The sequence below is a fragment of the Accipiter gentilis genome, chromosome 3, assembly GCF_929443795.1.
Source record: "Accipiter gentilis chromosome 3, bAccGen1.1, whole genome shotgun sequence".
Lineage (NCBI taxonomy): Eukaryota > Metazoa > Chordata > Aves > Accipitriformes > Accipitridae > Astur > Astur gentilis.
Window position 1 is genome coordinate 19,161,560 of NC_064882.1, and position 14,501 is coordinate 19,176,060.

General features: G+C 37.3%; 1 protein-coding gene across 11 annotated transcripts in view; it reads left to right on the top strand.

The window, feature by feature from the left end:
- FRYL (FRY like transcription coactivator) overlaps positions 1 to 14,501 on the top strand; it is a 176,570-nt gene that overhangs the window by 26,128 nt on the left and 135,941 nt on the right. For 3 of the 11 annotated variants that reach the window (XM_049797315.1, XM_049797349.1, XM_049797320.1), the window contains exon 1: positions 2,187 to 3,239. The exons of 3 other annotated variants lie outside the window; for them this stretch is intronic. In XM_049797315.1, coding sequence (XP_049653272.1) covers positions 3,062 to 3,239 — 178 coding nt within the window. In that variant the 5' untranslated portion in view covers positions 2,187 to 3,061. Of the gene's footprint in view, positions 1 to 2,186; positions 3,240 to 14,501 lie in introns of those variants that run through there. 5 more of the 11 variants (XM_049797312.1, XM_049797338.1, XM_049797389.1 and 2 more) reach the window with 3 other exon arrangements.

Consider the following 14,501-nt stretch of genomic DNA (forward strand, 5'->3'; position numbering starts at 1 on the left):
GGAGTCGTCCTTTGAGTGTAACGGAAGTGAAATACGCATGGAAAGACACCGAAGGACTCGCTGTAATACAGATAATAATTCTGTAGAAGTTCAAGTCTCCCATTCTTTTTTTATTTAGAGATTCCAGAAAAAGAAAGTACTAAAATTTACCAAATAAGGCGTTTTGTAGCCTGTTTAGTTTCTTTTGTTTAAAGGTGAATTTGAGTATAACCATTGTAAGACTTCTCATATGTTTTCCCCTGACAGATTATCTGTAAAGCTCACTCGGACTGTATAAAAACCACAGTTGTACATTGTACTGTTTAAGGAAGATGGCAAGAGCAACTGCGAGAGGGGTGTATGTGAAATGACATAGGCAGAAACGTAAAGTTTGTATCTTACCTTCATTATTTATAAAATTCTGCTTTCACAGAATGTAATGAAGTGTGGAAGTCCTGGAGTTAACTACCATCCATCCATATACATATATAAATAATAATATATATATATGTATGTATATATCCCTAATTATCTTATGTAGAAAATTTTTTGGTGTCCTTTTCTTAAGAATCGAACAAAAGCCATCCTGAAAGAAAAAAAAAATCAATCAAAAGCTTTTTGGTTACATCTGCGTTATATAAGCTTTATTAGTTTATCAAGTTTAATATCGAAATACGATCATGTGTATGGTGGGTGGTCTTTATTCCTTGTTTCTGTTTTTTTTAAGAGTCCTGTTACTTGAAAGGCTGTTAGGTTTTCTCATTAAAAAAAGTATAGTTTCAACCCTTAGGTTTTTTTTTATTCACGGCCAATACATGTATGCTGCATGTTGTGTAGAAAGTCACACCTTATGCATTTAACTGAAGTGACGCACTAGGTACTTGCACTTCACCTGTCATCTCCACCTTGTGTCCACATGCATAATAAAACCTCCACAGAGTGGTTAAGAGCACTTTGGTATCTAGTGTGACCTTTTCAGAGGGTGTTTCAGTTAGATACAACTTGAAATATCTGATTACCCCCTCCTTTGTAAACTGTAGTTTGGCAGGTGGCTGGTTGGAAGCGTTCTCAGTCTCACAGAAGTGTCTGAATTCCTCTTTTGTTCCCAAATGATAGAAACTATAAAGTAGGTTTGTGGCAAGATTGGGGGGGGGGGGGAGGGGGGGGAGAAAAAAGAAATTCTATAGAAAATAATGCTATTATGAATAAATGATTGCTTCAGTTTGTAATTACTCATGATCTTTTATAATCCCAAGTTATCTCTGTGGTATCTTATTATTTGTTCTGAAAACACATAAAACGCTTTTCTGAAAATATATTCTGTGTAATTTTTTTTGTATTGGTGCAAAAAATACTGTGAATGAAATCATTACAGGAATAATTTTTTTGCCTGATCTCCCAGATCTTTCACTGCAGGAAATAATATTCTAACAATGTGTCTTTTATGATAAGGTCAGAATTTTGTATTCCTCTACAGGGAAAAATCTGTGTAGAATTTTGTGTTCATTTAGAAGAGAAATACAGACTAACTTGAGTATTTGGGGATTTTTTAATGCAGGTTGGAATCCAAAAGATATCATGTTTTCAGTCTGTACAGAACTTGCAAAATATCTTAGGTGGCCACTTCAATGAACTTGTATGAAATTTTTCAAGTTGTGGCATTCTTAACTCGATTTAATACTTAAGAAGTGTGACAGTAGAGCTGGTCAGTAAAGGAGTTACAGCTTAATCCAGTTGAGCGGCCCCTTGGGAGCATTGAACTATTGGAGCTCTGTGACCTGAAGCAAGTTACTTTTTCATTGATTTTTTTTTTTTTTGTTGTTGTTTGTTTGTTTGTTTTTTTGTTTTGTGGTGTGTTTTGTGGTTTTTGGGTTTTTTTGTTTTCTGTTTTGGGGTTTTTGTTTGTTTGTTATTGTTAGGAGCTAGACACAGTAGTGAATTTAGGATTAAATACCTTCTTTTAAGGGATGTATAGTAGTGTGGTATAATTCAGGCTAAGGTTGGATAACTGTGTTGAATGCATTCAGAAATGTCTTCGGACACTGAGCTGCCTTCATAAAAATAATAGAAGTGTGCAGGCTGCTCCTCAGACATTCAGAGTGAGTATTAGTGGATTTCCTCTGGGTGATGTATACAATCTTTAGAGGCAAGTGAGGTGGGAATATTACCTAGTAGTGAGTCTGTGGATCTCCACTCCAAGTCTAATAAAGTAATACTTTCAATCGTACAATGATACATATTCCCAAATGTAGAAAGCATTAAGGAATACTCTTCTATGCCAATGTCTCTTTTTTCCCTTTGAGCTTTCTGCTCCCAAGTGCAAGGCATCTTTCATAGTGGCTTCTTTAAGCTAAATATAGAACAACATTTTAACTTCCCCCAAATAAAAACAAAAAAACTTGGCTAAACCAGGCACGTATGGAGAAGTAGCCTTAGGGATAAAATGGCCGTTTGGACAAAATGAGACAGGTTATTTCTGTACTTGGTGTTTTCTGGAAGGTGGTTTGAGTATTTTAAGTGGTAAATACAGTATCAGAGTCTCTGCAAAACAGAACTTAATAAATGTTAGTGTCTTCATAGCTAGTAGTTAAAACCATGTGAGAATGCAAATGGTTCAAATTGTGCTGTAGACACTTTGTTTATAAAGCTGGTGTGGAGACTTTCTAAATGATAAGTGTTATCTTTCAAGTGCAGATGAACACTCTCTGTGCACTTAATGAAAATTAAAAGCTATTGAACTCTGTCAGATAGGAATTTGAAAATAGACTGTGCATTTTATTAGTGCTTAAGATTGTTGCAGTGCTAAATACGGTGTCCTCTACCAGCGCAGAGTTTAGCGTGTGTTGGTTAATGTAGAGGCTTGTTGTTGTTTGGTTTTCTTATCGGTCCGTACAGTTAGACGTCTTTAAAATCTGCCTTGGGGCAGCTGGCAGCTGGTGTTGGCACCACCCAGGTTCACCGTGACATCAGTAGGAGAAGTCTACCTCCGTGCTCAAGGAAGTCGAGGTGGGAGCCACGCTCTGTAACGTGCAGCTAAACTGCTGAATTTAGTGAACGCTGAGAACACGGAGGGCATGTAAAAATGGAATTCCTGAAAAAAATTGTTCCCACTGTCGTTTCTGGAGATGTAGTTCCGGAGGTTGGCAGTACTGCCCGTGAAAGCTCCCCAAGGCTCCTGAAGATGAGACGTGTCAGGCTGTTTTCGTTAGGACAGACAATAGATGAAGACGACGAGACACATGTTTTACATCCTGATTACAGTATGTATCTGTGTCATCAACCTGGTAAAAACCGATTACTAAGCTTTTTCTTCAGATCATGATTATTTTGCTAAATTGCTGAATTAGATTATAAAAGGCCTTTTTATCACAGTATGATAATGGTGTCTTTAGTTTTAGAACTATTTTATCATTGACACACTGTCATGTCTTAGCGACCTATTTGAAAGCAATTTTACAGGATTTCTAATGTGCTCCTTGTCATTGCATGCCTGTGTGACTTTTTTTCCCCTTTTTGGGATAAGTATCCCCATGTAAGTTTTTAATTTGTAATGTAGCTATGATTAGGCACTAAGAGTTGTCTAGACAGATGTGTGCTGCACCGAGCTCTGACTGCAGTGCAGGGTTCAAGTTTTGTGTCATCTTTTCTCTCCCTGTTTTTCAAGTCCCCAAAGTTTTCGAAGGCTTTCCTTTTAAGAGCTTTTTCATTTCAAAAACGTTTATGCTTTCCTTTTTTAGTGTTTTGAAGATTGCAGATTTTTTTTAAATAAACATAATACGTAAATTAAAGTAGTCAAGTAAAATCTGGACTTTGTATAGAGAATTTTTAACTTAAGAACATGGGTAAACTTGCTTGTATGAAGTGTTTTTTTAACTACCTGTTAGCGTCTAAATATTACAGTGTATTGTGTTAATAAAAAGTAGAACGAGTTAATGTTCCTTTTTCAGACAGTTCAACTGGGCGGCAATGGAAAATCCAGTTTTGCTTTTTTTTTCTTTTTGCCTTCAGCTAAAATAGTAAGGTCTTGAACCTTTATGGACTTGGATCCTGATGGCTGTCTGATGCACCATTTTTACCCTTTGCTACGTGGTGGCTATATTCAGGAATTAGTGTGGCCTTGAAACTTTTTCCCTTATGTGTTTAACTGTAAAGTTGGGAGATGGTGACATTCATCTTATTGGGTGGTGAACTTATAGCCTTAACTATGGAATTAAGTTTGTGGTGGTGGTGGGAGAAAGGGGTTTCCTTGGAAAGAGTTTTCTTAGCCTTTCTGTTTGTAATATAACCCCCCCCCCCCCTTTTTTTTTTTTTTTTTTTTTTTTTTTTTTTTAATGTGTCAGGTTGAGTAATGTTGGCAGCTGGGGAAAGCGGGGACAGTTCTGTTTTGTTAAACAAGTTCTGTGTATAACAAATTAGAACAAATCAATGTAATTGTACGGACTATTGAAGACTTCTTAGAGAGTAAGGTCTGTTAAGACTGTTGCTGCCTATACACTTGAAAACTCTGATCAGAAGCTCATGGTATCTCAAAGAGTGATGCTCTTTTAGCCAGGTTCATGTCCTCATTTAACTTTGAATGCTGTAGAGCCTTGAAGTTTGTCATTGGGTATCACTGTGAGTGTGCACAGTTTAAATATCTCCATAAGCATATATCCTTAATTCTGCTTTCATATGCTGTATTGTGGTTTCTTTATAGCTCTCACTTTTAAATAATATTTTATTTCAAATGTTATAATTTCAGAGTAAATAGAATTGTCTTTGTGCTGGCTTAGAAGAAATTTCTGTAGGCTGAAGTTTGTAGACAAAACATGCATTCATCTGATTTTGTTCAATGTTTTGTCGATAGTTCGAGCAAATGAGGATAATAAACATAGAATACACCAGTCCTACTATTGAAGATGAATTCCTCTTTCTTGGTCATTAAATATTTGCCAAATGGTGATTATTAAGAGTGATTTTGTGGAAATCAGTAGTGCCTGACTAATATCACTTAATAGTGTGATGTCATCATTTGCGAAATGCAGACTTATAGTCTGTTCTGGGATCATGCTTTTACCATAGCAGATAGTAGCTGAATCCTCTTTAAATTATCTGCTTATTTCTATTTTTGTATCTTGGTAATGGAATGAACTGCTCTGCTGAAATAGAGCAAAAGAAGTACTGCGTTTACCAGTTGGGTATGCTGCAGAAGGTGGGTGCCAACAAAACAGGTAATAAAACAACAGAATGATTTGAAAAAAAATTTGTAAATGTTTACTTGCTTAATGTCAGCAGATGTGGTGTTAATGCACCACCAAATTTAATATAATGAAGCTGTTATGGAGCTCAGTAGATTTTAAAGCTAAGGTGGTTCGTCCTGTAGATGGGTTTTGAGTTCGAAACTGGGTTGTTTGTGGTGGGGTTTTTTTTTCTTTTTTCTTCTTTTTTCTTTTTCCTTTCTGTTCCTTATTGCTGCTGTTTAGGAACATTTTTGTATTAATGAGAATTTAGGTGAAATACCAAGTCTGACAACTATTTTAAAGTATAAAAGTATTTTAGAAGGTCTTAAACCAGCCAACCAAACAAAAAACCTACTCCTGGTATTCAAAGCATAATAGTATTATTTTGATAATACCACATAGTTGGGTTTGCATATATCTGACCTAAATATTTTTTGTGTGGAATTCAAGTGATGAGATTTTTTTTTTTTTTTTAAGATTAAATCATTCATCAGTGTTGCCTTTCAAAATGTTAACTCAATTAGTATATCCTTTGTTTTATAGCCGAAAACAAAACCTTAGAAGTATATGGTCTGTGACACATCATTTAAAATATGTTGCTTCTGTCAGAATAGTTTCAGGTGTATTTTGGTAATCTTTAGTAACTGTCTTTTTAGATTTATAAGATTATTAGAACTCTAGGAAAAAAAAAAGTCTCACTTGCTGAAGTATTTGCATATGAACGTGTGCATCACAACACTTAATAGAAGTTAGTAAAAGAACAGGCAGTTCTTTTAAACTTGCTGTAGCATTTAAGAGTTGACATGCTCCCAGTTGTAAAAATTTCAAAGCTACAATCCAAATCAAACAGAAAGATGAACTTGGAGGATCCAGAGAAAGTATTTTCATGTACCAAAAAAACACATGCAGATGCGTACATGTACAGACCCATCTAGAAAATATTTCATATTCTCCCTTTTGCTGTTTGTAGCATTAAAGAAGGGGAACGCCATGGCTGCTCTGTGCAAATTAGCAAATGGCAGCTGTACCTGTGATGTGTGAAATGTACCCTGTTGCAGCTCTGTGCCTTGGTTGTGTTGTAGGGCAGGGTAGCTAATACTGTGGAACAGTCTTAATGGCCAACTGTGTAAGTCAAATCTGCAATAACTGCCCAAGAGATGTTAAATTTATCAGTGGTGTGAGTATTTGCATTGCTCACAGTGTCCACATTATTTCTGTGTATGGAAAGCGTCTCCTTTTGCAAACATTAAACCTGCTTCCCTTCAAGTGCCTCTGCTAGGGGAACAGAAATAAGCCAACAGAATTGTGCTCTTTGGTGGTAAAAAAAATTGAGTATTATAGCTGTAATTGCCTCAGGGGCTAACAGCAGGGGCTGGATAGACGTAAACTGCCTTATAAGCACTGCATCTCTGTAATACCAGCAACTCTGCAGGGCATATTCAGCTCCGTGTTGCATCTCTGATCAGCCTTGTACAGCAGAGGATGACCAGGAGGCCCAGCATTTATCTGCAATAAAAGTCAGTTTCTGTACCTGAGTTCTGAATTTTGGTTAGAGAAGACTGGAGGGGTTAGTGGGCAACTAAGTACCATGGCTTCCCCCCAACTCCAATCTCTGTTTGCTTCTCGCTTACATTCTGAAACTGCCCCATAGTACTGTTTGGGATCCAGAATGCTATTTACATAAAAATGTCTAACCCTCTCTCCTGTTTTCTTATCACAGCAGATAGCATTGTTTTGCTTGACTAATGCCCCAGGAAATCTTTCTGTGTATGTTTTCCATAAGAAGTAATAAGGAACCTTTCCTGAGGGCCTCTGGAACCTGCTCTTGAAGCTCATTGCAACAAAACTTAGGGAAAGGGGATTTGGTTGGATTTTTGAGTGCGGTTTTACAAGCGGATCAGGCTGATCTAACCATTTGCTGCCAGTGAAAAGGGCAATCTCGCTCCCAGCTGTGCAGCCCTTTCCCATCTCCTGTTGGGTGCTGGTGTAGCCTTTCCCTGAGCTGATGCATTTCACAAAGCCAGCAGAAAAAATGTTCTAATGTTTTTGGGGCACTATTTTTGAGATGAATTGGCAAGGGGAATCCACTCTCTGAGAGTGCCTTTTTGGTCAGTAGAGGGGGCAGCATTAGATGTCTTACCATCACCCAAAGTAGCAGTCACCTTCTGGATACCCTCTGTTTAAATATATTGATTTGTGGAAAATGAACTCTTTAATATTTTAGATAAATGGAAACACAAGCATCTCTCCAGATTTTTATTTTAAGTGCAGTGATGATATGCTTTATTATTACTGCTTATAAGCAGATGCAATGACCATTGGGTAAATGTTTAAGTAAGGCATTTGCTTAAGATGGAGTCAATAATGAACTGAAATAACGTACAGCTAGTCTTTTAAAAAGTAAGGCCATGCACAAAGGGAGTATGCCTCTGACTTTTTCGTTTTACCATTAATGTGGAAAATCGACTATAGTTGTACTTAATTGTTTTTTTTAAAAAAAAAGATGGTATGACTTAGTTCTAGGAGAGATCTCAAATGTTTTTGCCCTATTTTTTTGAGATTTGCTTTTTTTTTCTTTAAATTGTATTGTGTACTTGGCTGTATGCCTAATACGCTTTTACTGTAGTTGTCTCAGGGTTTCATCTGAAGAATAGGCATGCAGGAGTTTACAATGAATATAAATATTCTTTTTTTCCTACAGCGTTTGTGGGTTGGTTGGGGTTTTTTTTGTTTGTTTGTGGGTTTTTTGCCAAAACTTACCTTTATCTCATCCGAAAGAGTGACAAAGTAATTGTAACTTAGTGCTTTTTTCAAGGGAGGTGTCAGTACAACTCAAAGGTAGACCTAGAAGGGCCTTTTCTTCATACTTAATTAACAGCTACTCATATGGATTTCATGAGGAGGTAATTTGTTTTCCTCTGAGAGATGGTGAACAGAGCTTACAACTTTTTTAATGCTATTGTTCACTTAATAGATTACCTCTGCATCACATTTGCAGGGTTTTTTTTTAATGCATCTTCTGGACTTTAAGCACTTAAAAGGTTTTCTGAGGCTTAAGTATGTTAGTATAAAGTTTCATATGACAGCTGAGCCAATGTAATGCTGCAGTGCTACAAAAAGGAGGTTGTATCCTTTCACCTGTTTAACTGTCTTGTATATTCATTTGTGGTGGTCCTGGTGCATGTCTTTCCTTGGTGAGATTGTTCAACTTGCTAGGCCAAGAGGAAACATCCCTTCCCTCCCAATACCAGTGGACAGGCAGCAAACTGGAACACTGTGAGAGCGAACCAACAGCAAATTTAGGAAGTGAGTGTCAGTAATCCTGGCGTTTGGTCTTTTTTCTGTTCTTTTTGTCTTTGTCCTGCAGATTATAAGCTGAAAAGTCAGAAGTAATGAGAACTCCAGTTTATTAAGGGGGGAAAAAATATTAGAGGTGAAATGGGACAATATTTAACATTATCTTTAGGCTAATTCTTCAAGATAATGCGGTTAAAAGTTAGTGGCAGGGATTGTAAATAAAGCAATTATCTCTTTACTTTTGCAGTCCACAATTACTTTAAGAGAGTTGGGAAGGGCACAAAATAAAGCTTTTGACTTGAAGGAGAGGGGGAGAGAGGTGATAGTATGGGGAAAATGAAAGAAAATTTAACATAGCCAGAAAAACAAAAAAGTCTTCAGAAGATTCTGCAATAGCCGATTAAGGGGAGCTGTGAAGTGCTGAAGTCAACAAGATATGGAGAAACTTGTCAAAAATAATTACATATGCTACTGTAAAACCATTCTCTCTATGATTTACTGGTAATACAAGGACATAAAAGTATTCTTTTAAATTCTTTGTGTCTAAATTGTCCACAGGTCTTGAAAGCGACGTTTTGAGAGGGAGAGAAGGGTTTAGCATGTTGTTCCTTTTTGATTCACACTGTAAATCTCTTTCACGTAGAACAGATTTTAAAACATACTTGTGACACTGCTATCTTTCCGTTTTCTATAATGTCTGCCTGCGATCCAAGGTAGAGTCTGTAAGAGGCTGGACAGTGTCTAGAATCAAAATCTCATCTTATTTTTAAGGAGCCATTTTCCTTTAAGCAAAAAAACTATTATCCCTTAAAACACATTAAAATAGATCACTGGACTGAAAAATTCAAAATAACACCCCTGTTATGCTGAAGAAAGTATTTGTAAGGTCAATATAGTATTTACCAACAGGATTAAATCAGCAGTTGCATATGAAGATGCCATGATAGTGACATTAGCAATTCAGATTTAAGATAACAGAAAGATTACAATTCAAACATTTTGTTACACAGTTCCTCACTTTTCAGTTGAAAAGGAAAAAAGTCCATGTTTCAAGTGAAAATTTTTAGTTTATGGGTGATCTAACTAGCCTTAATCTCCTCTAGGGGTGTTTTTTCTGTTTCTAATGAAAATGTGAGATGTGAATGGAAGAGGGAGATATGACATGACATTTTTCAGTAAGTCATGATACTTCTGATGGCTGTTGACAGTTTGTTGGCTGTGCTTGTTAGCTGTTTTATGTCTTGATTTGTAGACTTCCATGTTTCCCGTTTCTTTTAAGGTCTCCAATAACAGAATGATTCTTACCCTGTGAGTGCTAACTTTATATGTGTTCCTTCTAAAAAGTATTATGTGGATCCAGACTGAGGGATAATAATTTCAGCTATCTCATCTTAATCAAGGACTAATTTGGAAACCCTTTCCATTTTCAGTAAATGGCATTCTTTGTGTCTCTAACTTAGCACTGAAAAGCCTTTAGTTGCTCTTCAAGTAAGGAAATGTCAGAAATGCTTTCTTCAGTGGGGAGTGTTTTCTCAATTAGTAAGTGCTGTTGAAGAATACCTGTGATTTGGGAAGTAGTGTTCATGGCCTTGGATGTTTTACTCGATATGCATCTTCTTGCTCTCCAGCCAAGTTCTAAAAGGCCCCTGCAAGCAGAGACTCTCCCAGACAAGAGAGTTCTTGGCTTGTGCTTGAAGGTTTTTGGTGTTTGTATTTATTTATAAAGGGCAGGTGTTGTTGTGAGAAATCCATATGCACTACTGATTTGAAGAGATTGGTGGAACTTTCAGAAGGCCTCATCACTTTAGCAATGGTACTTTTAAAGGGATTAAGTTCATGTCTGCAGCAGTGTTTCATGAGACTCTCTGGATGCTCAGGACTTGGTGTACCCTCACTTTATGATCTGTGCGATACCCCTTATACAGAGATACTGCCTAAATAATAATAATTCTTTAGCTCATTAGTACCATTGAGGTCTGTAGTGACAAGTGTCTGTGTTGGACCCTGATTGCTTGGGAGACTTTCGTTGCTCATTGATAAGACCAGTATGGCAACATGAGCTTTAAGATACTTTAGCATCAGGATGCTGTTGCACAGTGGTATTAGACACTGACCCCAAACTGTCTGGTGTCTGTTGGCATCTTTTAAGATCCACTGGGGTGAGCCTTGTCTCAGTTACTTCTTTGAGAAGATGACTGGCTGAAGGAAGAATGTTTTTAATTTCAAAATATTTTCTAACTTGAAAGCAGGAAAAACAGGAAGTAAAACACATAGAAGCAGCTTATAACTTGTATAAAAATATTGTATCTCTCCAGTATGTTGTCTTCTGTTGGCTAGAATTAGTTTTAAAGTAATTTTTCCTTATTCTTTGGTTAGGGTTTCCATAAAGTCTTATTTCATGGAAGGACTGTGTAGAACTGAGTAGTTGAATTTGCCTAGAAGTTGATGGAATTATACCATGTACATTTCTAGGTAGATTGTACGTTTGGAAAATTGACATGTTCATGCTAATTACTGAAGAGAAATGAACAGTATGCTAGTGCTCTATCAAGAAATAACATGACTGATAAATAGAGAGGAGCCAGTTCCATGAACAGAAAAAGCCTAAGCATATTCTCCATTTTACCTGATTATCTGAACATGTTTCTACCACCCATTTTCAGTTCTTCATTTTTCTTTAACTGGTAGGGATTACAGTGGAGTGATACTGTCCCTTTCCATTTGATCTGCTCTGCCAGATGCAGGTGCGTGGATGGAGAGCTGTGTGTGACATTGCAGGTGAAGTGATGAGCTTTGTAGCTGCTGCATGGTCTCTCCCAGTGCTGACACAGGTGCATCTGCTGGCCGAGACTATTTTGTAGTCCACCAGCTGAGGCACTTTAAGGAACTTTGTGCTGTGGACTACTTGCAGAACTTCCAGACAAGTGTTGCCTTGTTGTAAAGTTTTAGTGTGTGTTAGGTATTTGGTATCTAACTGTTGGCGTTTAGCTGCCTTTGCATTTGTGGTTACTTCTTGTTTTCTCCCTTCCTATTTTTTTTATTTCTTTTCTCGCTTTTCTTCAATGTAACAGCGTGCTTGCTGAGGATAAAGGTTCAGAAATGGCACTCCTGAATTCTGTTAATTCTGACTTGCAAATCAATGTGTATGTATTAATTACCTTTTTCAATCTTAAAAGCATTTCTATTTTGTATTTCTGCTTCAGGTTCCTACAAGAATGTCTGTTGTTTCACAGAGATGGGAAAGCTGTAAAATTCGGCATTAAAAGCATTTAATTGTTTAAATCCTGGTAACTAAAGCATTAAAAAATGCACTGTAAAAACTTGCTGGCTTTGAAGAAATATGCCAATTTAGTTCAACTATGAAAAATGCCATGTTAATGTAATTACTTATTTATGATATTGGGTGACAGAGCTCCTTATGCTCCTACCCTGGGTAACTGAAACATCAGGAATGGCAGTTTCAGGAGTTGAAACCTTGAGAGAAAATTGCCCATCCATGCCTTGCCCCTGCTTGCTTTGCTTCTCCTGCCTGTAACTACAGCTTTCAAAGTCCTTATACTGTGTGTGCGGAGCTTGTGAAACTGCCACCTACGTGGGGATTTAAGCTACAGTGGAGTAAGTTGGTAGGCTTGGGCTTGTGAGGAGGTTTAGCACAGAGACTTGGAGTAGTTCCCACTTGTAACTGTGCAGCCCCCGATCCCTCTGCCTACTATTAGCACTCGGTGGCAGAGGTGGCTGAACCAGACATCTGCATTACGCGGGGCTGTGAAGTGCTTTAATGCATAAACAGAAATGGGCTGCGGGCTGCCAACAGCAGTGGCTCAGGAGCAAATGTTCAACTTTGCTTATGGCAGAGGGAGGAAGGCAGAAATTTATCTCCTGGTGCAGGGCAAGGCAAATACGCGAGTAACGTCAGCTGCTGTGCGAGTCTGGTGGGAGTCTGCATCTGAGAATGTTTTCTACCCAAGTACTATTGCACTCGTGAGGCTTAACAGACTTGGGACTTCTGTGCTGAGTTTACTCCCATAGGTAATTCACTTTAACTTTTTTTTTTTAAAGTATTCCCAGATGAATCCTAAACTCTTGGTGTTTTTTTCCCCAATGCTTTCTATAGGGATAGAGTAGCTGATCCTCACATAATGCAAATATGATGTTTCCTGTAAAAGTGGCACAGACATCCAGCAGCTTGGGAGGAGCAACAAAAATAGAAACATAACTGATTGGTAGCAGTTGTCTTAAGGCCTTGTAGGGTAACAGAGTTAAGCCTTTCCCTACTCTATCCATTTAAACGCCCAGCAACTAAGCAGGGATTTTCTGTGTAGCTCCGTAACTGTTTCCAGGTTCCATTTGAAAGGTTGGTGAAAACTGGAGTAGTGGTTCCCCAAAACCAGTACGTTGCTACATTAATGCTGAAGTATAGTAAGGAGGCCGACACGGTACAGAATTAGGCAAATCAGATCTTAAGTCAGTCATTTCAGGTTGTCTGACAGAGACAGAACTGTACTAACCGGGCTTTAGACCTTTAAGGGTTATTTGCAGTTGTGGAAGGTCGAAATTGAGCATCTGAGAGGGAGTAAATCACTGAGTTCTCTAGAATTTTAACTACAGGGATGGCTGTGAAAATTGAGAAATTCGGATTTGTCAGACTCATGAGATACAGTAACAGCTATAGGTTTGTGTATTGCTTTACCTGTCTCATTTCCTCTTGGAGAGAGGTTGATTAAACATCATCTCAGAACTGCCTGCTGCGTTGTTTGAAATGTTTCACCTTTTTTATTACTGATTCGTTTCCTTGTAATCTTTGTAATTTGTTTCCTTGTAACTGCTGATCTGGAAAGCTAGATTTTCAGGAAGGGCCAGATTGAAATCTGTTTAGTCTAAATCCTTACAAATTTGGTAAGGTCTTTGTTAAAATACCTTGAAAGCTGTTTGATTTTTCAGGATTTAATTATTCTTTCTTTAAAGTCATGGGGAATTTTTTTGGCGGGTTTTGTTTAGGTTTTGTGGGTTTTTTCTTTCTTTTTTTTTTTTTTTTTTTTTTAAGGGAGGATTACTATTCCATCAAGATAATGTGAATTTACTGAAAAGTTAAATATTAACAGTATCCTCTTTGATCTTACTCAAAGACTATGTTCTGCAAGAACATGTGCATCTTCAGTGTACTTTCAGAACTAGTTGGAAAACTCATAATTTACTTTTAATGGGAATTATTATTTGTAGTTCTTTGCCTGAATGCATTTCCTGTCAGTCCATATAATTCTGAATATGAATGTAGCAGGACTGAGAACCTCAAATAAACTTTTGGAAGCAACAGTGACTGCATGTTTTTTTCATAACTTAAAAGAATGCCTTTAGGTGTGGTTTTAAAATGGAATATTTATGCTGGAATGATTAGTGCAAATTATTTCGTAGAGACATAAGTAGATAAATCATAATTCTGTTACCTCGGCCATCCCAGTAAAAGAGAGCAAGAACTACATTGGGGGTTGGAAGAGGGAGGTAGTATGATATGAATATACTCCTAGAGAAATAAAACAATTGTAGAACTGGGGAATAACGCTTCAAATGGAAAAAAAAAACCAACCCAAAACCCCAGAGGAAATGGGGCTAAAAACCTGTAATGTTCCTTGTGAAACATAAATTAACAACACATAAAATGTTATTTCTTTGACTTTATAAAGTTTGCTTTTAAATGACAAATATTGCTCTTTTAAGATAGCTTATTCAGCAATACTTCAGTCATGAAAATCCCCCTACCTTTTCAGCCTGTAGAGGTGAAGCTGAAACATCATTGTGTGAACCATATTGAATTTTTTTTTTTTTTTTTTTTTTTTGGTCTTTGCCACAGGCCAGAGCTCTGGCAGTTGTAAAACCAGCAGTTGTTATGCATTGCACTTACATTATGTACATTGTTCAAAACAGTTGCTAGTGACGTTTCTGGGCAGCTCCAAGAAAATGGCATGATGCTACTTTAAAGAAAAGCTGTACAAACAGTCTTTGCATACA